A 26,559-nucleotide genomic window follows, 5' to 3' on the forward strand; every position below is an offset into this window, starting at 1 on the left:
TGAAGCCAGGCAGGAGGTGGAATTACCTGAGCTGGCACAGAGCAGGTGCTCCATAGATGCCCATGGAACTTGTTGATCAAAGGCTCTGAGGAATTCCAAGACAGGTTTTCTGAGGCTACCTGCCCCTCCAGCCTCTTCCCTGCACTTTGACAAGAACCCAGAACAGCCCGAACGCAACACAGAAAGGAGGACCCAAGACAAGCTAGAAAGAGTCGAAGCGTAGCTTGTTTAATTTTTATACATTTTTTCTTTTTTCTTTTTTTTTTGCCTTTTATTGAATCTTTTATGGAACCCCCCTTTTTCATTTTTTTTCTCTTTTTTTTTTTTTTTTGCATAGGGAAACAAACAAACAAAATAATAACAGCCAGAGTCACTTTCTGTAAATGGTACTTAGGTAGGCGCATCCGCGGAAACTGAAACGACTGCGTAATATACAAGGTTATGAACGGAGTATGATGTGGGGGCACGGAGCAGGGGAGACAGGCAAGGAGAAGGCTGGGCCTAGGTCTGCCCGGATGTCCGGCTCCTTGTTCCCCATCCCTGCCTTGGGGAGGAGATGGGCAGTGGGCTGGCCTGGCACCAACCTTCTCCTGACATAGGTTCATGAGCATGGTGTGTATGTGTGTGTGTGTGTGTGTGTGTGTGTGAGAGAGAGAGACAGAGAGAGACAGAGAGAGAGATCTGGTATGTGTGGCAAGCAGAAAGCAAGAAACAGAATAAACTATCCTGGTAATATTGGTAAAATACAAAATGGGGGCAAAAACTCTCAAAAAATATCTCAGAGGCGACAGGAAATGAAACAGCAACACCACCAAAAAAATGTGAGAGAAAAAAAAGAGAGAAAGAAAGAAAGAAAATTCAGAGAGAAAACGAGTTTCCCTCCTTTCTCCCTGTTGCCTCCCCCCGACAACACGTGTTCTGTCCCTCAGACACCCTGCTGTCTTGCCCTCCCACCCCCCACGTGTGGCCCTGGCAAGGGTCAGAGGGTGAGAAGTTGGGGGTAGGGGCCAGGACCCCTGGACTGGAAGGGGCTTTGGTTTCAGGGGGCCTGGCTGGGATCCAAGATGGGAGGCTGGGGTGTTGATGCATTTAGGGAGTGAGCTTTGGGGGCTCACAACCGGAGGGGGGCTGGGTAGCTCCTAGCCCCTTTCCAGTGGGTCTCCTTCTAGCCAGGTGGTGTGAAGGGCAGGAGTTTGCGGGAGTGGGTCTTCCTCTCCTGGAGCCCATATTCCTGTTGGATCCCGCCTCCTCTTTCCTGAGGCCTGAGGGACCCCCTGGGAGTCGGAAAGGAAGACCTCAAAGCTACACCAGCAGACGTGTGAGGCACTGCTTGGGAAGTCTGTTTTGGTATCGCTGGCAACAAGTCCTGCTGGGATTGCTTTGGGTCTCCTTGCTTCGTCTGGGGAGCGGGGTGGGGTGGGGGTGGGCCTCCGGGGCCAGCTCGAACCCCACACACTCTGAAATGCTTAGGGATAGATCAACGGGGGGGGGGGGGGGGGCAGGCGGTGTCAGTTTGGAGATGCGGCTCTCAGGAAGTGTCCGAAGGGGCAGAAAGATGGAGGGATGCAGGAGATGTAGGACCTGAGGACATGTCTCTGGAACCTCTCTCCCATCACCCTCCCTAACCCACCCCCCACACACACAAAAAGTAAAAATCAGGGGTCTCAGAGAGAGAGAGAGAGAGACTCCAGGCCAAAATAAAAAGTAGCCACTGTATAATCTGTATTATGAGAAAAAAATTCCAAAATTATACATATATATATATAATGTATAGTATAGCCCTACACTGGAGGTCAAAGTACCATCAGAGAAGCCAGAGGGAGTGGGTGGCTGGGGTCCCGTCTCTCCCAGAGGGCTGGATGGCTGCTCCTGGCCCCGGGATCCTGCCTTACTGGTAGCTGTCCAGCCAAATCTGCTTGCTCCTGGAACGCTGCGGTCTCCCGGGACAGAGGGAAAGTTCCAGAGCTGGGGGTGGGGTGGGGGTGCTGAGGCTGAAACTGTCTGCTGCCTGGGGAGCTGCAGCAGGGCCCCCTCCCCGCAGCCGCCCTTGGGGTTTCCTTTCGGTCTGATTGTCTAGCTCAGGGTGGGAATCTGGGCTCATAACCCTGCCAGAATGTGTGTCCCAGACCTGGGCACTGGGGACCCCGGACCCAGCCTCCCTCCCCAGGTCAGATAGAGTGGGGTTGGCTTGCCTCTCTACTCCTCCCTCTCCACCCTGGTCGAGTCTGCTACCTCCCTCCAAAGAGAGGGATGTAGGTGATTTGCATATATTGGGGAGGTCTCCCTAAGTCTTTTCCACAGTAAGCGCTGGACCCCCAAGGTCAGGCTGGGGACTCTGCATGGGACGGGCTATGAGTGAGGGGGTGACCGTGGGCTTGGGAGGGGATGGGGCTTGAGATGTCAGTTTCATAAATGTCAAAACCAAAAAACAAAAACACCCAACACGCTGCCCTCCCCTCTCCCAGGGCATGAACCCCAACGGCACTGGCAGGTGGGAGCCTGGTCCCTAGTGTTTCTGCCTTATTCTGACACAGCAGGCAAGGAAGGGAGGGGCTCTGAGGCCCGGGGTGCTGTGGGGTGCAGCCATGAGGGACACCGTGGTCCGAGGAGAGCCTATGGAGGAGGGGTCCTACAGGGACATGCCACCCACTCCCCTGTGCCACTGGCTGTTCCCGCTTCCCTGGTGGCGGGGCGGGGAGGGGGATGAAAGTCAGAAATGGGCCCTATGGAGACTGACAAGCAGGGCCTTGGGCTCTTGGGCCAAAGGGCCGCTCAAGGGCGGGGTCAAGGCCGGGGCCTGGTCTCTCCCTCTGGCCCTGGGGCTGGCTGAGGGGTCTTTTTCGGAAGAAAACATGGCATGAGCAGAGTGGTAGATGAGAGCCAGGGTCTGGCTGCAAGGCCCCACCCAGCTCTGGAGACAATTCTAACATCCAAGGTGGTGGCCGGGGAGTGAATGGGGACTGCCCGCCTAGCATATGCCGACAGATGTTCGAGGGGCCCAGGGACCGGGAGGGCCGGAGACGGCGAGGAGGGATGGGCCCAAGGTTGGTGGACCCAGCCGTGGGGTCCTTGCCTGGACACTTCACTGACTGCTACTGTCTCGGCTTTGGTAGAGTTAAAGGCAGAGAAAATTGGAGGAAAAAAAAAAGAGGAAAGAGAGAAAGAAAAAGAAGGCAGAAAGGAAAACAAGAGAAAAAACCGAAGAAAAGACAACAGCAATGGCCGGCCCCTTGGATGGGGCCTGTGACGCGGTGCCCCCAGCCGTCCCTGCCCCCTTGCCCCAACCCCCCGGCCGGGCCTCCATGGCTGAGCTAGACCTTACAGGTACAGACAGACAAATATTGCATATATCGGGTTTGGTTTTGTCTTTTTGTTTGTTTCACACCAGACCCCCTCTGCAGTCACAGCTGGAAGACATAGTAGAATTGGGGGGGTGGGGGTGGGGGTGGCAGGAGGGTCCTTCCTGCCACCCCAAGGCCAGTCTATGGGGATGGGTCCTTTGGCAAGAAGGAGGGGGCTGCAGGGGGTAGTGAGACAGCGATTCGACCCTGAGCCAGGGGGATGCCAGCCTGTGGGAGAGGTGGCGGGGGGAGTCTGGCTGTCGGCAGGGTGGCCGCCCCAGGGTAGGGGGGGTGAGAACGCGTAGGTGCATGCACGGCATCTGGGGGGGCTGGCCTGTGGCCCAGTGAGGGGAGAAGCCCTTGCCTGGGGCCAGGGCACACCCCTGAGGTCTGTCCGCTGCTGTGGGCAGGGGATGCGAAGTGACCCCTCTGGAGCCCGAGGATGGGGCCGGGGGGGTTGCAGAGCACCAGGGGGCACCCCCAATGCAGCAGGAGATGGGGAGACAAGAGCCCAGGGCAGGCTGGGGGCAGGGCAAACTGTGGGGTGATTGTTGCGTGCATTGCTTTTTTTCCTTTAAGCAATGTGATTTTTAAGGGTGATTTTTTTTTTTAATTCTTAATTTTTTTTTTTTTTTACAAATAGAAATACATCCCTTTTCAATTTTTACTTTTTATTTCATGTCACTGTTTTGTCTTTTTTTCTTTTAAACTACACGAGCAGTGCATGCAGCTATCTGTGCGCTGATATTGTTTAAAGGTAATACTTTTTCTCGGAAGGCAAGGCACATCATGTGATAGAAAATTTCGTGCAAATTAGGAAACATGGAATTTTTTTAAGGGTTTTTTTTTTTTTTTCTGTATCTTTTTTTGTTTTCTTTTAAAGAGGAGGAGGGTGGTGGTGGATGGCTGGAGTGGGGGGTGGCGTGGGGAGGGAGATAGAGCCAGTATCAATTGCCATGCAGTTTCAGCCGCCGCGAGCTGAAGTCAGGAGCCAGGTCACAGAAATCCTCGACTAAGCACCATGCAAAGTTAGGAAGCTGGGGGCTGCCGGGTGCCCCTTCCCCTTCCCTGCCTACCCGCACCCTCAGGTTCCCGGCTGACAAGCTTCCGGATACCCCAACTGCACAACCCACCCCTCCTGCCCTCCCCCAGAGCGGCCCATGCTTTGGTCTCCAACGGCCACCTGCTGGAGGGGCCCTGGGGACAGACGGACGGACCAAGGGTTCTCGAAACCCTGCGGACAGTGGGAGTGCAGCTGGTGGGGAGGGTCTCGTGTGTGGGGGGTGTCTTTCTCTTTATGATCGAGTGGGTTCGCCAAGCCCCTTGGGCTGGTTTGGGAGGAAAGTCCGGTGTCTGGGGAGGTGGGAGGAGGCTGGCCAGGCCTGGGGCACGGGGGGTTCACCAGGAGAGGGAGAGGTGGGTCAGGCTGGGAGCAGTGAGCGGGGGCCCTCCCAGGGCCATGGCTTTGGCCTAGGCCGGGGATGGGGGTCGGCATTCCCCAGCGCCAGGCATGGAGACCAGTTGGGATTCAGACTGATGGGCCGGAAGGGGTTATCTTTGTGTTTGGGCCTGGTGACCCCGAAACACCTAGCACCCCTTCCCAGGCCCCCCTTCCCAAGATGGCCATCCCGGGGAGGAGCATGGATGGGCCGGGGAGCCGGGGTAAAGGCACCCCGTGTCCCCAGCTTTAGTGTTTTTGGAGCGGCTCAACGGAAAATGTTCAGCAGATGGGAGGCCCCCCTACATGGCAGCAGGGAGCCCCAAGGCGCCGACCTCCCCGCCCCCAGCCGGAGCCCCCAGCCCTGTTCTGGACCTCAGGCGGCCTGGCCCCTCTCCTTCTGGCCACCCAGCGGCGACGCCTCCTGGCTGTGCCCCACTTCGGCAGGGGGTGGGGGATGAAAGTGCAAACCGTGGTCCCCCTTTGGGCCGGGAGGCACCAGGGAGGGGCTGTCGCTCCAGGATGTAAGGCACTGGCAGAGGAGGCGTGGGGGCGGAGGGGCACACCGGCTTCTCGAGACCCCAGCCCCCGTACCCCAGCGGGGCAGGATGCTGGGAGGAGGCCCAGCTCTGCCCCTTGGGCCCGCTGGGGGCGGGGGTTCCATCTCTCTAGCTCTGATGGGGGCATAGCAATGAGGGGTCAGCGACTGGAAGGGGCCAGGTTGCGGGAGAGGAGGGAGGGGGGAGGCCCACGGCCACTCACGTCCCAGCTGGACACCGGGGAGGGGGGGCGGGCGGTGGAAATCAGGCACTTAAACCACTCGCTCTCACCTCCCACCTCCACGGGCTAAAGTGGGGGGGTCCTCCCCAGTTCAAGGGTTGGGTGGATAGAGAGACCAGAGCAGCCCTCAGGCCCCTCCGCTCCACCGCCCCCAGCCCCTTCCTTGGAAAGTGCATTTCTTACAGTGTGTGCAACGTGGGGCCCTCCCAGGGTGGGTGGGGGGGTGTGGAGCCGGTGGTGGGGGCTGGGGTGCGCTGGGGTGGCCTCCTATGCCTGGGGTGGGGCTGGGGGTCATTTGCATAGAGACGTCTCCCAAACCCGGCGGGTGCGGAGGGGCTTCGCGCGAAAGAGCAGATAGAGGTTCATGCCTGCCGGATGCTCCTTCGCCGAGTATCCGCCATATGTCCTAGTGCCCTGGCCTTGCCGGGGTCTCCCTGCCACCCTCTTCTGGCCCCATCGCCCCCTGCCCACCCAGCCGCCTCCGCTGCCTGCTGCTGGGGTCCTTGCCGGCCCCCCAGGGCCTGCCTCCCCAACCTGGCAAACACTGTCCCGGAGGTGGCGGTGGGCGTGCGGGTGGAGAGGCGGCCTCGCTGGGTGTCCTGTCCCGTGGGCCTGGCGTGGGCTCCAGGCTGCGCTCACCTGGTCCTGGGAGGAGGCGGGGGTGGCTGGGCCTCCCTGACCAGCAGCAGCAGCAGCGAGAGGAGATGAATAACTTAGGACGATCCCGAGCGTCCGGTCCGTCCGGCCGTGGTGTCCCGAGAGTCCGAAGCGTTGTCATCTTTACTGTTTATCTTCTTGGTTGGGTGGGTTTATTTTTATGTATTGTAATTTTTATCCCCCGTTTGTCTTTTTTTTTTCCCGTTTTTTTTTTTTTTTTTTCTTTTTTTTCCTCTTGTGTTTATGTGTCTGTGTGATTTTGTCTTTCGGCCGGGCTGGGAGTCGGCGGCGGGGTGTTCTTGCTTGCTGTAGCTTTCCACCGAAAACGTGGGCCGGGGGCCGGCCATGCGGCCCCCTGGGATTCCTGGGACGAAGGAGCAGGGCGTGGGAAGAAATCTTTCTTATCCCAGATACCAGGACTGGGCGGCCGGAGGGAGACAGAGAGAGAGAGACAGAGACGGGGGTCAGGCTCCGTGGGCCACAGCCTATACCCACTGCAGCCCCCTCGACCCCTGGAACCTGTGACCTCTGTCCCAGACTTGGGTAACCTGCTCGGTGACCCTGGCAAGTGACTGGGCCCCTAAGCAGGGCTGCTGGATAAAACTCAGGAAGTTCAGTTACACCTGAATCCTGGATAAACCTTTTAGTGTATATCCCATGCAACTTTTGGGATATACGTGTGCTTTAAAAAGTTTTTTTAAGAAAATTCTTTATCTGGAATTATGGTTTTGTTTGCTAAATCTGGCAACCCCACCTCCAGCCCTGAGTATAAAATGCGGGAGGGGATACTCTCGCTCGTCGGAGGAGGGCCACTGCTGAATCTTTACAGACAGGCACCGTGCCCAGGTGCTGTGACTGGGGTTGTTTGTTTCTTCTTTACTTTTAACATTTTCCCATTTAATGGTTCCCCCAGGACCCTCACGAAAGAGGGACTACTGCCCCCCGACCCCGTTTTGCAGTGAAGAAGACAGGGGCTCAGAGAGGTAAAGTAACTTGCTTAAGTCCACCAGCGTTTGAGGGAAGAAGACAGCATCTGAACTACGGCCTGAGAAGTTACTTGCTTGTCCCCCTGCCTGGGGCTGACCCCTTAGCCTGGCCTTTGAGGGGGTCATGACTCCCACTTCACAGAGGAGGAGACAGAGGTGTGGGGTCAGGCGGCCAGGTCTATAGGGACAGCTCTGGCCGAGGTCCCCACAGGGAAGCCACTGTACAGTCCCTTCCCCTGGAAATGCGTCCAATCCACCTGGGGAGTGGGCCTGGGGTGGGGAGCCCCCTCCCACTGAGGTCACAGCAGCGCTGTGCCCCCACGCCTGCTGGAAACCACACTCCATCCGGGCGATCAATCCCACCAGGCTGCCTGCAGCCGCTGGGCCATCCTATCGAACTGGCGCCGTGGCTCCCAGCCCCCCACCTCCAGCCAAGTTCAAGTTCATCTTGGCCATTACCTCATGTCTGGTTTCCGTTGGCAACCAGACAGATTCTGGGCGTGACCCTCCCCTGTGGTGGCCAGCCTCCCCAGGCCCTTCCTCCCTGCCTCCTCCCCTCCTAAGCTCTCCGCCTGACTCTGGCCCCGCCTGACTCTGGCCCCCGTAATGGTAGGGCGGGGGGAGGCACCCTCAACTCAACATCCTCCCCCATCAGCTGAGGGGGAGACTGAGGCCACACAGTGCCAACAGTGAGGTCTGGGCTCTGTCACCCCCTGGCCTGGCTGGAGCCCCCAGTGTGGCTCTGGGCACATGGCTTAACCACTCAGGCCCTCTGCTCATCTGCTGACCAGGTGTGATGGGCAGAGGACTGGGGGGAAATACTAGGCCAGGTGGACCCACCCCTTCACACAGGGGTGGGGGTGGAGGTGTCAGACCCCACAGAGCCCTACTCTGGAGGCCAAAGTGACGGCTGGCTCAGGACTGCGGGGAAGGGGTAGGATGGTGAGAGATGGGGGTGGGGAGATGAAGAAGGTAGGCAATTGATCAGGGAGAGATCAATTGCCATTGATTAGAGGAGGGGCACTGATTGGGGTCAGAGAATATTGATCAGGGGGCCAGGCACTGATGAGGGTGAGGGCAGGAGATAGAAGTGGGGAGGGGAGAAGCCGATGCAGGCTGGGAGGTGGGGCGGAGGTTGGGGGGGGGGGTGGCGCGTGTAGAGGAGAGCCAACCCGCCAGGAACAAGGAAGGCGGAGGAAGTGCTGACTGCGCCAGAAAGAGGAGGCCTCTCCGCTCTGAGCCCTTAGCACAGGGGCTCCGAGAGGGGGGAGAGGGTCTTGCGGCTCCTTCCTCCCTCTTCCCTCCCTTTGGGGTCTGCCGGGGTTGGGGGTCCCCTTAGTCCAGGGACCCAAGGTCCTGCCTACACTATCTGGCAGGGTCCTCCATCCAACACCTTCGCTGCCCCCCGACACCAGCCCCACAAAGTTCTTTCTGGCTGCCAGTCCTGGATATGCACACCCCACCCCCCGCCCCCGACCTCGTCCATGGCTCCCCTGGGCCCCCAGGCCAAAGCCCACGTCCCAGGTCTGCCAGTTATGCTCAGGCTGCTTCCCCATTACTTCCAGCCCTTGGCAACGCTGAGTCCCCGCCCGGACACCCTTATCCTCTGTCAGACACCAGGCTCCGACCCCTCCCCTCCCAGGCAGGGGCCCAGATGCCCCCTCCCCCAGGTTCCTCCACAGTCCCAGTCCCACCCTCTCTGGGTCCCCAGCAGGGCCTGCTCACCAAGCAGGGGCTGACCATAAGCACAGAGAAACAAAGGTTCCCGCCACCCACCAGCCTTGGTTTCCCTCTCCTTCCAGGCCGTCCACTTGGGGTGACCCCCTCTCCCCCCATGCAGAGGCTGATGATAAGTAAGGTGACACAACGGATGGGGGAGACTGGGGCAGGGTGAAGAAGGTAGCCCGCAGCCGTCCATTGCTTTTATTAGCTTTGGTTTCGGAAGCAATTAGGACATGCCCAGCCTCCAGTGGGGAGGGCTGTCAGGTGAGAGTGGGAGAGGAAATTCCTGGCTCCTTGAGCACTCTGGGGGCAGGGGTATCCACACCAGGTTAGAACTCAAAACCCAACCGGAAGGGGGGTGGCCTGGGGCTGCGCCAGCTCAGTAGGTGACCCTGACCAAGTGATCCCTCTGTCTGGATCCTGGCCAGGGCTCAGTGAAGGGGGATACTTAGTATTCTGGGTGTGCGAGGGGCGGTCCTGGCCTTTCCTTGCCCTTTCTGAATCAAACTGGTCCCCTGATGCTCCAGACCCTTCAAGGACTCCCCAGGAGGTGCCCAAGGCCGGAAGAAGAGACTGAGGTTCAGAGTGGGTGAAGAAGAGCTGGGCAGAAGCCCTCGTCTCCTGACCCTAGGACCCCCAGCTAAAGTCTGGGAAGGGAGAGAGGGGGACTGCCAGGTCCCCCCAACTCTGGAGCCCCTAAGCTGCCAGCAGCAGCCAGGGAAGCCTCGAATGGTCCCCAGGGGGCCAGGCTATGGCGGGAGGTTCTTTGGGCCTCCCCAGCCTGGCTAATTCTGATCTCAGCGGAGGAAGGGGGACGTGGCTACCTGTCCACCTCTTGCCCTCACCCTTGCCCCCTGCCCGTGGACTCTGGTGCAAGAGATGACTCTCTCACAGTGGCTTGAGGATCTGAATGTGACCCCTGGGGACCCTGCAAATCCCCATGCTCTATGGTTGTGGGGAGCCCCAGGATGTTTCTTTGTGCGTCTGGGACTCAAAGGGGCTGCAGCAGCCGTTTTACGTCCTGTGATCCCGTCCTCAACACGCACCAACCAGGGAGCATGGCTCAGGGGTACAGCCACCACCATCCAACACTACCTGCCAGCACCTTCCTGGCCTGCACACAACACGGATACGGATGCCAGACCAAAGGTGGGAGTTGGGGACACAGGGGGAGGGACTGAGGCCACCTCCTGCCTCGAGAGATGCTGGGAGCCACGGGTCTCAGTTCCAGACACATTGAGGCTTGGCCCCGCAGTGCTGCGCAGCCTCAGGTGACTCACTCCTCCTCTCTGAGCCTCCTTGTCTTGTCCTCAGCCAGCCCTGGTCCCCACAACCCGTGCACTCAGGGGCAGTGATGCCAACCCCACCTTCGCTATCTCCCTCCCACCTCGCGGGCTGGAGCCTGTGGTGGGGGCCTGCATGCTCTACCGGGAGGCCCCACCTCCCTGCCATGGGCTGCCTTGGCTTCCCCAGCTTCCCCTGGCATCCTGGGATCCCTTGCCACCCGCTGCCTCCCTCTGGCTGGCGTGGGAGGGGATGAAGGTTGGGGGTCTGAAAGCTCAGGCTGATGCAGTGTGTGATCCTGGGCAAAGCCCCTCTCCTCTGAGCCTCAGTCTTCCCATCTGTACAAATAGGACCGGGGCAGTGACAAGCCTAGCCCCACATCCCCTGGCGGGATTTGGGGCTTCAGCATATCCCCCAGTATGGGCTCAAGGCCCTGGAAGGAGCTGGCAGGCGGGTCCCCCGACCACACTCAGCAGCCACCACGCCAGGGGTACAGCTGGGGGGAGGGCTCCCTGCATGCCCGGCCGGCCCTCCCACCCCCCGCCAGCCGGCCTCTTGGCCCCTACCTGTGCCTGATAAATGCCCGCTGGATCCCTTGGTCCTAATCCCACAAAGGAACGGTTTGCAGGGGACGTGCCGGGCGTAGAGTAGGCTGCGAGGAGGAGAGAGACCGAGAGCCCGTTAGCGCGGGGGCGGCGCGGGAGCACCAGAGAGGGTGGCCGCTGCTTAGGGTCAGCCAGCCAGGCCTGCGCACCCAGCACCTGGCGCCTCTGAACTGGCCGCCCTCCCCCGGACGGTTCGGGCACCCCGAAAAGCCCACAGGCTCAGGCCCCCGGGGTCGCGCGGGCTGGTGTCTGCCGGGAGGGAAGGCGCGGGATGAAAGATTCATAATCCAGAAACCGCCTGTGAATTATTCAGAGAGTTCCAGTGCCTGGTCCATCCTGCTCCCATGGCCTGCCTCCCGCTGTGCGGGGTGCCATGAATTATTGAGGGCGTTTTATTTATTAATTTCCCTCCTGGAGAGGGCTCGGGGAAGGCTGGGTGCACACACGCAGCATCTTTATATTTTAATCTCACTGATCACGCTTTGCGGGCGAGGGAATGATTCAAAATCCAGGCTGGGGTGGGGGGAAGTGGGTGGAGGAAGGGTCCCCGTGTGGTCTCCACTGGAGCAAGGGTAAGTGGGAGGCAGTGAGGCTTGGGGAGCTTGCGGGGGGAAAGCAGGCTGGACCTGCGGTAGAGAAGTTGGTACAAGGCAAAAGAGAAAAAATCCACATTCACTCCCCGTCTATTATGTGTCTACTGTATACCAGGCAGTGGGCAGCATTCCAGGGTTAACTCAGTGGCCTCAACACAGCAGACTGACCATTCTGCCCATTTCACAGATGAGGAAGTAGGGCGAGGAGGTGATGACCAGCCTCTCATGCCAACTCTGTGCCCTGCGCCTGCCTCCTGCTAAGTGTTCTCCCTGATCTGTTTCACTAACGTGCTCCGCACCGCCCCTGTGACTGTCCCAATTTGCGGCTGAGAAAACTGAGGCTCAGAGAGGGGAGGACAGTTGCCTAAGGTCACACAGGGAAGGAGCTTCAAGGGTGGGATTGGAGCCCAGCATCCCAGTGCTGCATCTTGGTGTTTGGAGAAAGATGTCTACTTGTGAGGCTGCCCCAGGTCTTGGCAGGCAGTGGATGCTGGGGAAGAAACTCTAGGGGTAGGGGTGCTGTATGCAGGGAGGGGGCCGACAGGGCCCAGAGGGAGGGCTGGCCCCTCCTGTTGGGGGGGTGGTGAGGAAGCTCATTTGGGGAGTGAGGGAGAGAGAGACCTTCACAAAGATGGGGCTCAGGGGGAGGCTGGGGGCAGAGCCATGGTTGATGGGGATACCTGGACCAGGGTGGGGGGGCCACTGGGGGCTGGTGAGCTGCCATCTCTACAGCCGCATCCCGAAAGTGGAAAGTTCAGGCAAGTTAGGAGGCCCAGTCAGGGCCTCCCACTAGGCTACCACCCAGACCTACATCTAGAGAGCAGAAAGTTCTAGAAGGCGGGGCAGCCACCCCTGCCCTCCCGGGGACAGACGGGCAAGTGGGGACTGTCCCGTCTGAAGGTGTGGCCCAGACTGGCAGCTAGGAACAGAGCCCGCTGAAGCCGGTTTTCCCCAAGAATCCAGGGGAAATCTGTAAGTTTTACGTGAAATGTCCTGACTTTAAAACAGCAACCATCATAACAGATTCCCCTTTTTCACGGACGGAAGGCACCTGGGGGCCGGGTCTGGCCCTCCCGCCTCCAGTTTGAGATCTTCCCCTACTGCTTGTTGTGCAGAGGAGCGTTTGGAGCCTGGGTACAGGAGTGGGGGTGGGGTGGCACACAGGGGGCCCCAGGCCACTCAGCCAATGGAGGCAGACCCCAGGCTTGCCCCCAGCCATCTCCTCAGGCTGCCTTGGCCCTGTGTGGACCAGGCCTCCATCTGGGGACCCACCAAACTCGCCGGCACGCACCATGTGGGCCTAAGCCCCCGACCCCAGCAGCGGGGCGGGGAGGGGAGGGGCCCCTGGGGACGCCTTCCTGGGTGCTTACAGGGCGAGGTTGGCGACGAGCTTCCTCCCTCGGAGGTGGGTTTGGTGGCAGGGGGGAGCGCCAGCCGCGGCAGCCCGGGGGGCGGGGGTGCCAGCATCTGAGCAGAAAGGCAGTGACTGGACATTTTGAGCTGGCCACTTCCATTTAACTGGGGGGAACAGAGAGACAGGTGGTTAAGGCGGCGGGTGCCCCCTCCGCCTCGGGCTGCTGTCCACCCCGAGGCTGTGGTTGGGCCTGGCCGGGACGAGTTTGGTGGGTGCCCGGGGCTGGCCTGGCTCCGCGGGCCTCCAGCATCCTGGGATGGCCGTATCATCGCCGCCTCCTCAAGCCACTTTGTGCCCACTTCCTCCTAAACAGGCTCAGTACCACCAGACCTCACGGGCGGCCTGGACACATCTCCCTGCGTTCACCACGAGTACCCCTCCATCCATCACCTCGCCCACAGTCCCCAGGTCCAAAAGCCTTCGAACATCAAAGCTTTGGTGGAAGTTTGGCCAAAGACAGCCTGAGCTCAGGAGTAATAGCGTCTGATTTCAGGGTCGTCCGCTCAGACATTTGAAACAGGCTAAGTTCCCACTGGTCTGACTCCAGGGGCTGCGGACCCAGGTGTTTGCAAAACAGAAGCTGCCCAGTGGGAGGAAAGGCCGCCTGACACTCATAAATGATGCCATGGGGTCCCCGGGGTGGTCGTGCCGCCCCACACTCACCGGTCCAGGCTGCTGACTGGCCGGGTCACAGGCCAGCGAGACGAGATCTTTGAGCGGGTCCTGGGGGTTGAGGTGAGGCGGGTAGCGGATGGCCGTGTGCGGGAAGTAGGTAGAGGCCGTCTGGGGCAGGATGGAGGTGGTGGGGAAGTGCAGGGCTGAGGACGGGTGAGGGCTTCGGGCGATCCCTGTAGAGATGGGGGGGTGGGCAGTGGTCATCGGGGCTCCCACTGGGCTGCCCTGTCTCAGAGTCACTGTGTTTATGCAAGTGGGTTACGCCTCCATCTCCACCATGAGCCCACAGGGGCCTGGAATCACCCCCTTTTGCAATTTTTATTCATTTAAAAAAATTTATTATTGTTATTTTGCCATGCTGTGTAGCTAATGGGATCTTAGTTTGCTGACCAGGGATTGAGCCCAGGCCTCGGCAGTGTAAGTGTGGAGTCCTAACCACTGGACCACCAGGAAATTCCGCCATCCCTTTTGTTAAACAGAGGACGACTGTGACTCTCAGAGGGAGACACAGTAGGCAGGTGGCAGACCTGGGGGTCTGGGCCCACACTGACTGGCCCCACAGCCCACACCTTGACCCAGGGCTCAGCTAGCTCTTTCCATAAATGGAAGATGGGCCAATTTTTTTAAAAATTGAGATATCATTTGCACACTATAAAACACACCCTCTGAAAGTGTATATCCACTTTCTTTTTTAGCACATTCACGGAGCTGTGCAACTATCACTAGAATCTCTTTTACAATATTCTCATATCCACCAAAGGAAGCCCTGTTCCCATGAGCAACACTCCCATTCCCTCCCCAGCCCCTGATAAGCAGGAACCCACTCTCTGTGGCCGTGGATCTGCCTGCTCTGCACGTTTCCCATCAGTGGAATCACACCCTGTGTGTCCTCTGTGCCTGCTTCTCTCACTGAGTGTCGTGTTCTCAGGGTCCATCAATGTGGTAGCGATTGTCAGGGCTTCTCCCCTTTTCATTGTTCAGTAATAGTCCAGTGTGGGCATTTGCTTTTTTTTTTTCCTTGTTCTAAAATAATTCAGTGACAGTTTTAATTCTAGAATATCTTCTTTCCCCGCAAAAGAAGCCCTGTATCTATTAGTGGTCACTCCCATTTATTCTCTCTCTGGCCAGACAGTAAATATTTTTGGCTTTTCAGGCCATAGGGTCTCTGATAGGGCTACTCAGCTCTGCCCTTGTCGCCTGAAAGCTGCCACAGATGATGAGTACACGGCTGGGTGTGGTCCTGTGCTAATAAAACTTTATTTACAAGAACAGGTGGCAGTTGGGGGTCCTCCTTTGTTGAGTCCCAGTCTAAATTGCTGTGTTATCTTGACTTCTGCCTCTGTCCTGTATACATACCTGCCTTTGTGTGGCACTAAATCATTATTATCACAACCAATGGACAACAGATGACATTCAGGTTCCTGTTAAACTTATTCTGATTTAACTCATTTGGTTCTATGGACAGCCTTGGGAGGGGGGCATTTAGGAGCCCTGATGGATGGGTGACTGGCTTAGCTCAAGCCTCGTGGTGGCTAGAGTCTGTCTCCACTGCTCTGAGTGTGATGCTGCCCATGTGGGTGGCCAGAAGCGCCCATATTCCGTGTGTAGCCTTTTTTTTTAAACTTAAAGAAAATTTTTTTTCATCTTTTTGCCACACCAAGCAGCATGATCTGGGATTTTAGATCTCCAACCAAGGATCAACACATGCCCCCGGCAGTGGAAACACAGAGTCTTAACCACTGGACCACCAGGGAAGTCCGTGTGTGACACGCCGTGTGTGTCCTGTGTGTCTGCCTCTTTTTGTGGCTGTCCAACCCCGGGATCTGTCCATGGGTCACTTGAGTATGACACATGGGGAGCAGGTTGAGAGGTGAGCCCCCGGCTGCACCTCTTGGTACAAAAGGGGAAACTGAGGCCTCCAAAGAGTCAGGCTGGGTGCTCTCAGCCACAGCACCTGCAGGCTTTCTTGCCTGGATGGGAGGATACAGCAATAGGACTTGTGGTCAGACAACTGGTAGGACTTCCCTGGCTGCAAGGGGCCTGTTAAGAGGGCCCAGCCACCCCTCCACGCCTGGTGCCCGCAGTGCTCACCACTGTGCACGGCGATGACGGGCCGGTGGTGCTGGGTGAAGCTGGAGAGGCGAGGTGAGTCCTGGGGAGATGGGCTGTTGAAAGGAGACTTGTCCATCTCTGTTTTCTTCACTGGGGATGAGATGCCTGTGAGGAGAGCCAGACAGTCAAGGGCCTGTAGGCAGGGTCTCTCCACTCCTAGAACCCTTGGGCCTCCCCGCAGAGTCCGTGCCCGCCCTTCCACCAGCCACTCGTGGGCGAGAGGCTGGGAACCCATTGTAGAGAGGGCAAACTGAGGTTCAGAGCTGGGAAGGGGGCCACCCAGGGTCATGTGGCCCATGGGGATGAGAGGCCTAATGCCCCATGGGCCCCTGGGTGACAAAGCCTGGCCCCCATCTTCTCTTCTTCCAGACATGGGTCAGCTCAGGGCTGCCCTCATCCCCTGGGGAACGCCAGAGCCCTGGAGAAGGCAGCCGGGTGGGAGAGGGGAAGGTCTGGCCCAAAGTCCGAGCGGCTCTGTGCTTGTGCCCCCGGCATCCTTACTCGGGGTGCAGAACTTTCCCTGTGGAATCATCGTGATTATTAAATGAGATACGGCAGGTGAAGTCGTCAGACTAGGATCCAGCACAAACCCATGCGCTGGAATCACCTGCTTCCATTCCTCTGCAGATAGGGGTCTCACTACCTACACTGAATGCCCTGGGGGAACCCAGAAGGTCTCCAGCTCAGCCTCAATGAATGAAAGAATGGTATAAAGTAAGTGGGCCCTGTTTCTGGGGTCTCCTCCCATGGTTCTGTGAGCTGACACTTGCATGTGTCCCTAGCGCTGTCCCATCTGGGACACTTGATGCACCCTTCCTCCCCTCCTCCCCGAGGCATTTCATCATAGGGCGCTTCTGGTCGCTGCATTAGCACCACTGGGGGTGGGGGTGGGGGTGTGAGCCCAATCCAAGAGTTAGGCCCATTAAGGGCATTCAGGCCACCAACTGCTTTTGCCATGACAAAGACCACTGCCCCTGATGGCTCTGGGTGCGCACCCTCTGTGTGTGTGTGGGGGGGGGTGGCGGGGAGGGCGGTGGCATGTCCTGGGATGTGGCTGGCAGCCCAGAGGGACCAGGCAGCCAAGCAGGAGCAGGTCTGGGCTTTCCCAGGGATAGGAGGAGCTGGCAGGACCCAGGGCAGGGTGTGTGTGTTCCTGCAGCAACGGAGGGTGTATGTGCACACACGCATGTTTGCATGCACAGGGGGCACCCAGCTGGTGCATGGCTGTGGCGAGAATGAGGTTAGGGCTTGTCACACGCTCACTTAGGATCTCCTAGAACAGCCTGTCCTGCATGGAAATAGCCCGGCCCAGACCCATCCCCAGCCGCACCTCCGCAGGCCTTTCTAGAGCTTCCAGAGACCAGCTTGAAGGAGCCAGGGCGTGGGGTGGGGGCAGGGAGGCACCCGCATTGCAAGAAAGAGTCACCCTCGTGTTCCGCACCCCCCATCTGATGCTCCTGCATCTGAACATCTCTAGTTCGTCCAACAAACACACTGGGAAGAGCCCCACCTGTGCATCCGTGGCAGTTAACACGGTGCCCCTAGGTGCCCCATCAAAGTAAGCGTCTCTCCACTTAGCAGGTGTGCCCTTGACCTCTCCATCCTGATGCAACCGGCCATCTTTCTGTTCAATATACCTATCTATACGGCCTCCTTGAGCATCCCTACGCCGCCGGTGGAAGATACACACCTAACTGGAGAGAGGTGCCAGTAGGGGCCCTGCTCCCCCAGCATCTTTCCACCTGCTTGTCACACATGCCTGTCTGTCCCCCATTTAAGCACACACTCTTCATCTAACAGGGAGGCCTGTACCTCCCCCACCTGAGACCCACAGACTAGCCCACGACACAGCATGGGCAGCGGGTGTGCAGACTGCACGGGCGGGTGGGCGGAGCAGAGTTCTGGTAGGAAGTGCCACGGCTCAGTGGGCACTTACTATGTGGGGTGCTCCCCCCAGCACTGCTGGCCTCAGCCCGTCACCCTCTGTGCGGCCGTCCTGGGCTCTGTGGGGTGTGGAGCAGCCTCCCTGGCCCCCCCCCCTCCCCAGTCATGATGACCAGAGATGTCCCAGACATCACCCAGTGTCCCTTCGGGGCAGAGATGACCTGGGTGAGGACCCTCTGTGAGACCCTGGGGAGCCACAAGGTGGTGGAGCTGGGACTCACACCCAATTCGTAACCACAGGCAATGCTCTGCCCCCCCCACCCCCGCAAAGTTAAAAAAGGATGAGGTAAGCCAACCCCCCTCCCCACAACAGAATAACTGCCTGTGAAGGGCCTAAGTGCCCTGGCGAAGGGCCACAGAAGCAGCAAGAGCAGAGTTCTGGGATCCCCTCTTTGCCAGGCTTGGCTGAGTAATCGGGGAAGGCCTCGGGGAGGAGGTGGCCACGTGAATAGGCACTCTTGGCACTCCTGGCCTGGGCATGGAGGGTGCAAAGGCCTGGAAGCTGGTATGGGGTCCTGAGAGATGTGGCTGCAAGACACCCCAGGGGGGTCTTGCCTGGGCTGGGGGGGTTGGTCTTGTCCTGGAGGGGCTGGCAAGATTCCGCTCCCCCCACCCCCCTGCCCTGGAACAGGCCTCTGCTCCTCTAAGGCACTGGAGTATGGAGGCTGGGGCTGGCGAGTTAGCTGAGCGTGGCCTGCTGCCCATGGAGGCCACAGCGGAGGAAGGGAGAGACTGCTCTAATCAGCTTAACCCCCTTAATGAACAGCTAATTGGGGGCTGTCTAGACAGGAAGCTGGAGGAAGCCAGGAGGAGGAGAAAGAGGAGGAGGTGGTGTAAGAAGGGAAGGAGAGGAAGGGGGAGGAGGAGGGGGGAGGAAAAGACAGAATCCATCTCCCCAACAGGTTGTGAGCACCAGGAAAGCACAGACAGGCACACACTAGAGGTCTGTGTGTTTATGTTTGATGCCCACTGAGATGCCCACAGAAGGAAGCAAGTTTGTCATCATCTGAGGTAACCAATGGGAGCTCCAGGGGGACTGACCCCCTCTGGCATCCCCTTCTGGCTCTGTGATTCCCTATCACACACCAGAAGCTGTTACAGCCTTCCTTCTTGTCCTCCCCTGTCACGGCTTGTCATTCTCAGGGCAGGAAAGTCAGATCCAGCCCCAGGGACTCTCTCCAGTATTCCCTTCCTTTCAAAATGCTGTTTTTCTTTTTTGAGCGTCCTGTATTGAAAGCTGGGCTCTTTATTTCCAGCCTTAGTCTTTTTTTAATCAATAGACTGAAGGCTATAATTTTTCCTCTCAGGACTGCTATGGCTATCCCAGCACAGGCTGTCTTTCAGCTATAAATAGTATACACTTTATATGTAGACAACCTCTTCAATTACAGAGTTAATGACAAGTGCTTTTGAGTTTCCAATCAGGAAATGACAGGGCAGAAGTTCACTGTCTCCCAATATCTACTTTATCCTTCTTTCTTAGTAATAGAACCATTAATTTGAGATGGCACATGATTGCCTCAAGTAAAACTACATTTCCCGGCATCCATCACACAGCCAGCTGTGGCCTTAGGACTAACTCAGGGGCTCAGAGACAAGCACAAGAGGTAAGTGAGTCTTCTGAGAATATGTTTAAAGGGGGAGGACATGCCCATACTTGACCCTTCTTTCCTGATGGCTGGATATGATACATGATGGTTGGAGCTCCAGCAGTTACTCTGGACTATGATGTAGGAATAAAAACCATATTCAGTGCTGCATAATGCAGGAGACTAAAACTCTCAAATCACACTTGCCCAGGGCTGCTGATGGTTGGACATCTATTTGAGAGAGAAATGTACTTCCTTTTGAGTTTTCTATTATCTGCAATCAGACTTAAAGCTTACTGAATACAGGTCTTTATAGAGACAAACTTGAGAGAGATAGGGAACTCAAAGAGAAAGAACCATAGAGACATTCTGACTCATAAATTAGAGCCTAAGAGAGAGAGGTCCCCCCAGCATTAGGTACCTGCTCTGGGAGCCCACAATGAGGAAGAGGGAAGACCCTTGGGACCTCAGATGTCACAACCAGCTGTGTTACAGACTGATTCAAAGAGATGGGAATTTTATAAGGATGTGAACACCAAGAAACTCTCCTGTTTCCTGGTCACTTATCATATGCTAGATGGTTGCTTTATTCACATTCCAACTCTCCAAAAAAATGATCGTTCTCATCTTCCCACTTTGGAGATGAGGCAACTGAGGCTCAGAGAAGTTGAGTCACCTGTCCAAGGGTACACAGCCTACTCAGGGAGCAAAAGGCAGGGCTGGGATTTGTACCCTTGTTTCTCTGATGCCTGAACCTGCCTTCTTTTTCTTCCTTCTTTTCTTCTTACTGAAGAATAGTTTATTTATAATGATTCAGGTGTACAGTAAAATGATTCAATTTCATATATATATATACATCAGATTCTTTTCCATTTTAGTGAATCTGCCCTTTTAATTGTAATCTTAGATTACTTTTCAAGGATCCTATAGGTATGGGACTTTGTATAGACAGATCTCTATAAGACATAGGCTCTACATGAGTAGGGAAGAGGGAAAGAGGAGGAGGAGGGAAGAAAATAAATTCTAAAGGTATACTGGGTGCTTATTATATGCCAGGCCTGTTTTAGGAACACTAGATGTCATTAATTTACTTAATCCCCACAACAACCCTATGGAGTGGGTAATGCAGGTATTAACACCCCCATTTTACAGATGAAGAAACTGAGGCACAGAGAGGTAGGGGCACCAGGAAGCTGCTAAGGGTTGGGGGACTCAAGAGTCCACCGTTCATAACCACTAGGCTATATGATGGGGTATACCCTTGCTAAGGGAAAAGACATCGAGTAGAGCCAAGCTTCTAAAATTGGGGGACAAGAGAATCTGAGGAATGCCAGGGATGTCCTTTCCACAGGCGACTCTGCAAACCACTTCCTTTATGGCTAGCGCTGGCTCACTAGAGAGCGGAATCTTAAGGTGAAAGAGACTCTCTCTCTCTCTCTTTTTTTTCCCTGGCTGCACCCCGCGGTTTGCGGGATCCAACCAGGGCCCTCTGCAGTGAAAGCGCCAAGTTCTAACCACTGGATCGCCAGGGAATTCCCATAAAGGGATTCTTTAGATGACAACGACGGTGGAGATGGAAACGCCAAAGAAGGGAAGCCTTTGGAGAATGCCCTTGGGGAGACGGTTAGTAAACAAAGAATCCGGAGGAGCCAGCGTTCAACAGAAAAGAGCCTCTATGAAACAGCTGACCCTACAGAATAGGGGCCTCAAGAGACTGACATTCTGGAGAGGACCCTATGAAGACAAAGGAGCAACAAGAAAACCTGCCAGGAAAAGGATGCTATAAGAGAAGAGGCGGGGCTCCTATGGAACTGGAATCACCCATACCAAGATCCCGTGAAGATGGGAATCTTGGTGGGGGTGGGGGGGGGAGCAACTCCAGACAGGACCCTAGCGAGTAGGGAACCTATGTATCAGGACCCTCTAGCGGCGACGCTATATTGGAGGGTCTATGGGGAACTCCAAGAAGAAGCTGATCGAATCTATACTGAGTCAATTCTGTAGAGCAAGAAACACAGAGATAGCCTGTTTATATGGAGAGGGCAAGAAAGCCGGTCAGAGTGGAACCAAAGAGCTCTGGGAATGCAAACCCGGAGTTTACGTCCAGCCGAACGCAGCCCGCGCGACTACAATCCCCAGGAGGCCCCATAGCTCCATGCCGACTCCCGACTCCCTGGCGTCCGCGCAGTGCCTGTCGGAATACGTAGTCCCAGCCGCGGTAACCCCGACCGGAAAGACGGCCAGCTCCCGCCGCCAGCCCCACCTCCTTCCATGTCCTCCGTCCAGTTGCGGCTGCTACTCGTGGGAGAACTGGGCGAGGTATAGTAATCGCCTCCGGGGCTCGTGTCCACGTCTTCCTCCATCGAGCCGGATTTGTGCCGCTTGCTCCTAAAGGGCGAAGGAGGAAGCCAGCAGGGCGGTTACCACGGAGACGCAGGGGGCCCAGCGGGCGTCGCTACTTCCGGCCCTTGGCGGGGGCGGGGCGAGAAGGGTGCTATCGCGAGACGTCACGCGAGCCGCGTACTTGCCCCTGACCCTCAGATAGCACTTGTTATAACCTGCCCGTTACTTGGATGGGACACCTGGGACCAGAAACAGGGAGGGACTCGGCTGAGGTCCAAGCTAGAAAATTAGCAGAGTGGAGACTAAAGCCCTAAAGACCTGGCTCATCTCTTAAGCTTCTGTAATCCCCAGAACCTGGTAGGATCATGATCCCATTTTACAGATGAGGAAACCAAGGCAAACATAATGTGACCGGCTCACGATCACATAGCATATCTCAACAAGCATCATTGTCTGTGTTCTCATCTCAAGGGCTGGGCCTGTAGGACTCTAGGCTGTGGGAGTCTAGTGTGGGGTGTCAGGACTGGGGAAAAGAGTCACTTGTCCTGGATTTTGAAGGATAAATAAAGAGTTTTCCAGGTGATATGTGGAAACAGGGAAACGAGTGAACCAGCTGGCGCTGGATGGAGGTGGGTGGGTGGGGTTATGGAATGCCCAGAGGTGGGGCCCCGGGGACATACCCGCTGGAGGATGTGCTGGGTAGCGTTCTTCTCATGCCGGTGCTGGCTGGATTTAGGTCATATGCCAGGTGTCCCTGAAGCTCCCCCAGGGAGAAGTTGGGTCCTGTTCCAGTCACCACAGGTGCTGCAGAAGGCGACAGAGGAGGGTGAGGGAGGGAACAAGGTCCAGGACTGTGATTTGCCCTGGAGGGGTGGGGAGAGCCCTCAGGGGGCTGGCACTAGTTTGGCTGAAACTGGCCTATATTCTATGTATCAGAAGAACAAGGCCACTGAGAGACACCAAGGTCACACTGTGAGGTAGAGGCATAGCCTGAGCCAGAGGCCAAGCTTCCCAGCATTCCCAGAGGCCAGGCTCTGCTGATCTGGATGGGGAGGGAGATGGTTAGGGTTAAGGTAGGGTGCTCTGCTGTGCTTAGTCGCTCAGTTGTGTCTGACTCTTTGCAACCCCATGGACTATAGCCCACAAGTCTCCTCTGTCCATGGGATTCTCCAGGCCAGGATACTGGAGTGGGTTGCTGTTTCCTTCTCCAGGGGATGTTCCCAACCCAGGGATTGAACCCAGGTCTCCCACATTGCAGGTGGATTCTTTACCATCTGAACCACCAGGGCTTCCTGAGGTGTGGACTTGAAATGGAGGTGTCTGGCAGGTGGGGGGTCCCCAGCAGGTCCATATGTAAGGCAGAAGGACAGGAGGCAAAGCAGATTGGGGGACCCTCTGGGGTATCCTCCTCATGGGGTGAGGGAGGCCCCCGGAGGGGGATGTTGGGGTGGAAGTTCGTTTAGCCCCTCCACCCAGCATCTAGAGTCCTTCCTGGGGAAATGCATGTCACCCTGACCTTGGACTCTGGAAAGGGCCTGGATACTATCCTTCCTAGGAACCTTAGTTTAGTGACAGGGGTGGCTGGAGAGGACGAGGGGGAGTGGGCCAGGGATATGGGTTCCTTCTTCCTCCCTCCCTGAGTCCCTTTCCTTCTGGGAGCCCCCATCCCAAAGCCACTTCTTCTTCCTGACAGCTACCCCCCTCCCCCGGCAGGTCCCAGCACAGGGTGGGCAGGGACACTTACTCCGGGACACTTGGATGAGCTCAGTGACACTGAACACACCGGAGGTGACGAAGCTCTCCTGGAAGTCGGTGGTGTCTGGAAAAGAGACAGAGGACAGGGCTCAGCAGGCGTCCAGCTGAGCTGGGTCTGGTCCCCCACCTTCACACCTCTGGGCTGCCCAGACTCTGGGGTGTCTGACCAGGCATCCCCGTCTACCCCATCCTCCTTCACCGCAGGGGGAGGATGGCTGTTTCAACCCTTCCAGGCTGAGGAGGAGCCCTCTGCTCTGACGCAGCTGGAGTGAATCTTCTTTCCTGAGTCTCTGCTCCGTCCTTCTCAGCGCAGCTGCAGCCAGCCTCCTGTCCTCCAGCCTCCCAGCCTTCCTCCAGGGTCTGTGGCATGGCAGCTGCACACACGAGTGGAGGCCAGACCTGGGTTCACATCTCAGCTAGGGTGCCCACTTGGTGTGTGATTCTGGACAAGTCACTTTACCTCTTTGGTCTCAAAAGTGGGGACCATACACCCTGTCAACCTTGGGTGATTGTGAGATATGAATGCTACAACCCAAGAGGGACCAGCTCGGTCCTTTTGCCTCACTCATTGCCCCATGCAACACTGCAGTCTTTTAGCTTTCTGCTGCCAGGCTGGGAGCTCTGTGGCATCCCCAGTTCCTGGGCTAGAACCTAGAAGACAGCAGGGGCTCAGAACCATGGGCTGAATGGAGGGTCCACAGGCAGCAGTTAAAATCTCCAGTGTGCCTAGACCCACTCTTGCCTAATGTTAAAAGCAGTTTCACTGTGCCAGGGGCTGTCTGGACACTTGGACATCCTCCTCTCCAGGATAGGGTGGTTTAGACCCATTTCATGGATTTGGAAACTGAGGTTGGCCCCAAGAGGGCAAGAGCCCTGACCCACCTGGACAGCTGGGAGGGAACAGGCCTGTCCCACCCAGAGGCCCTCACAGGCAGGACCCATTCTCCCAGCAAGTGTTTCCCAGGCACTTCCTGTATCTGCCTCCGAGCTGGACACTGGGGAAACCATGGGGAACAAGACTAACAGGGGCCACCGCTCTCAGTCTGGAGTGGGCAAAGGAAGCCACATAAGAGCAGGAAGTCAAAAACCCTTGTACATGAATGTTCACAGCAGCATGATTTATAGTAGCTGAAATCAGAGAACACCCAAACGTCCATCAGTGATGATGGATAGACAGAATGTGGTCCCTCAACACATGGGAGCATCACTCAGCCATGAAAAGGACAGAAGCCCTGACACTTGCCACCACGTGGACGGACCCTGAGAACACGATGCTCAGTGAGAGAAGCAGACACAGAAGAACACACAGGGTGTGATTCCACTGATGGGAAACGTCCAGAACAGGCTGATCCACAGACACTGAGAGTGGATGAGTAGTTACCTAAGGAAGGGGAGTGACTAATGGAGATGGGGTTGCTTTGGGAGTAATGAAATGTTCTGGAACCAGACAGGTGATGTGTGCACAGTTTGGTCAATGTATTTAATACCACCGAATGGTACATTTTAATATGGTTAAAATGATACATTTTATGTGTGTTGTACCACAATTTAAAAAAAATTTAAAGATCATTAAGTCAAACATGAGCTGTGTCAGGGGGTAGCAAGGTGGGGGAGCCTGATGGGGAGGGGACTGATTTTGCACAAAGGGCTCAGAGAAGGCTTTCCTGGGAGGGTGACATTCAACCAAGATATCAGGGTAGGAGTGGAAAATAGAAATGTGAGTTTGAATTTGAGAAGTGCCCTGACAGCCCCTGGCACAGTGAAACTGCCTTGTGAGAAGTTGGCTACGTTGATTAGAATGATCTTAAACTCAATGTTTTGCCACCTGCCTGTGGGCTACAATGTTCCTGGCAGTGCTAATGGCTTATGCAAAGGCCCTAGGGTTGGAACATAGGGCTTTTTTTTTTTTTTTTGGATGCACCACACAGCGTGTGGGGATTCCCTGGTAACTCAGCTGGTAAATAATCCGCCTGCAATGCAGGAGATCCTGGTTCGATTCCTGGGTTGGGAAGATCTGCTGGAGAAGGGATAGGCTACCCACTCCAGTATTCTTGGGCTTCCCTAGTGGCTCAGCTGGTAAAGAATCCTCCTGCAATGTGGGAGACCTGGGTTCGATCCCTGGGTTGGAAAGATGCCCTGGAGAAGAGACTGGATACCCATTCCAGTATTCTGGCCTGTATAGTCCATGGGGTAGCAGAGTCGGACACGACTGAGTGACTTTGATTTTCACATGGTATGCGGAAAATCCCTGACCGGGGATCGAACCCGCGTGCCCTGCAGTGGGAGCGTGGAACACTGGACCATCAGGGAAGTCCAAGGCCCTGGGGTGGGGACACACTTGGCGAATTGGAGGCTGCCAGGGCTGGAGCTGGAGGAGCCGGGAGAGCGGTCAGAGTAGAGGTGGCAGCTTTTGGTTTCGAGGTGGTGGTGGGAGCAGTTCTTGTCCAGGCCCCTAGGGGGCAGCACTAGCCGCAGAGAGCGCAGAGCAGCGCCGGGCTCCCCCGCTGTCCGTCACTTAAGCCCCCTCCTTGCTTACGAGCTTTGTGTCCACCATTTATTGAGCAATTACTGCCTGCCCAGGCCCATGATGGAAGGCTGGGGACCACAGCATTCCCGAGGAGGACAGGGCGGTGGCTCCCAGTGTCCAGGGGAAGTGGCCATGGCCATTTCCTGCTGACCCAGCTGGCCAGCTGCTGTCAGCGCGCCCCTCCCCCCTCCCCCCACAGGGGTTTCCTGTTTGTGCAGCGCTCGCCCAGCTCCATCTCCAGGGGACTCCCTGGCGGGCGGGGAGGAAGTGACTTCCTCCACCAGACACTGGAGCTCCCCATGGGACCCGGCCAAACGCCGCAGCCCCCGCCGCCTGCCTCGAACATCTGGCTTGGAGGGAGGCACGTGGGGATCACAGGAGGCCAAGGAGGACTCAGGTCACAGATGGCCAGAGAGATGTGGCCCGGGGGCCTGTGAGCCTCCTGGAACCGTCCAGCCTCCCTGTGCATGCCTGTGACGGACGTTCCATGGGGGATGCCCTCACCCACCGCGTGTTTCTTCCCGTCTTCCTTTTCATCTCCCCTCTGCCCCCGCTCCTGCTGTACTATCTCTCTAGTTTCCCTTTTTCTCTTTGCTTTATCCCTCCTCTCCTTTTTCTTTCTTTCTTTCTTTCTATAAATGTTTTTTGAGCATGTGCTGTGTACTGTGTCCTATTCTAGGTACTGAGGACGAGCTTTGAGGGCAGTGATCAAGATAAACACCTCTGCCCTTTAGGAGGGGACGTTCCACCAGGTGAGATAAGCAAACACATATGCAATCACTAAGCAACTAAGC

General features: G+C 56.8%; 1 protein-coding gene across 4 annotated transcripts in view; it reads right to left on the reverse strand.

The window, feature by feature from the left end:
* Nucleotides 1-207: 207 nt before the first annotated feature.
* The window catches only part of NFIC (nuclear factor I C), a 72,719-nt gene continuing 46,367 nt past the window's right edge, over nt 208-26,559 (reverse strand). For 2 of the 4 annotated variants that reach the window (XM_065918073.1, XM_065918072.1), the window contains exons 4-11: nt 23,228-23,302; nt 22,164-22,287; nt 21,404-21,528; nt 15,587-15,712; nt 13,484-13,668; nt 12,777-12,924; nt 10,775-10,860; nt 208-6,635 (exon numbers count right to left, since the gene is read on the reverse strand). In XM_065918073.1, the coding sequence (XP_065774145.1) occupies nt 6,618-6,635; nt 10,775-10,860; nt 12,777-12,924; nt 13,484-13,668; nt 15,587-15,712; nt 21,404-21,528; nt 22,164-22,287; nt 23,228-23,302 (887 nt within the window). In that variant the 3' untranslated portion in view covers nt 208-6,617. The remainder of the gene's footprint in view (nt 6,636-10,774; nt 10,861-12,776; nt 12,925-13,483; nt 13,669-15,586; nt 15,713-21,403; nt 21,529-22,163; nt 22,288-23,227; nt 23,303-26,559) is intronic. The other 2 variants (XM_065918074.1, XM_065918075.1) reach the window with 2 other exon arrangements.

The sequence above is a fragment of the Muntiacus reevesi genome, chromosome 1 (assembly GCF_963930625.1).
Source record: "Muntiacus reevesi chromosome 1, mMunRee1.1, whole genome shotgun sequence".
NCBI classification, from domain to species: domain Eukaryota; kingdom Metazoa; phylum Chordata; class Mammalia; order Artiodactyla; family Cervidae; genus Muntiacus; species Muntiacus reevesi.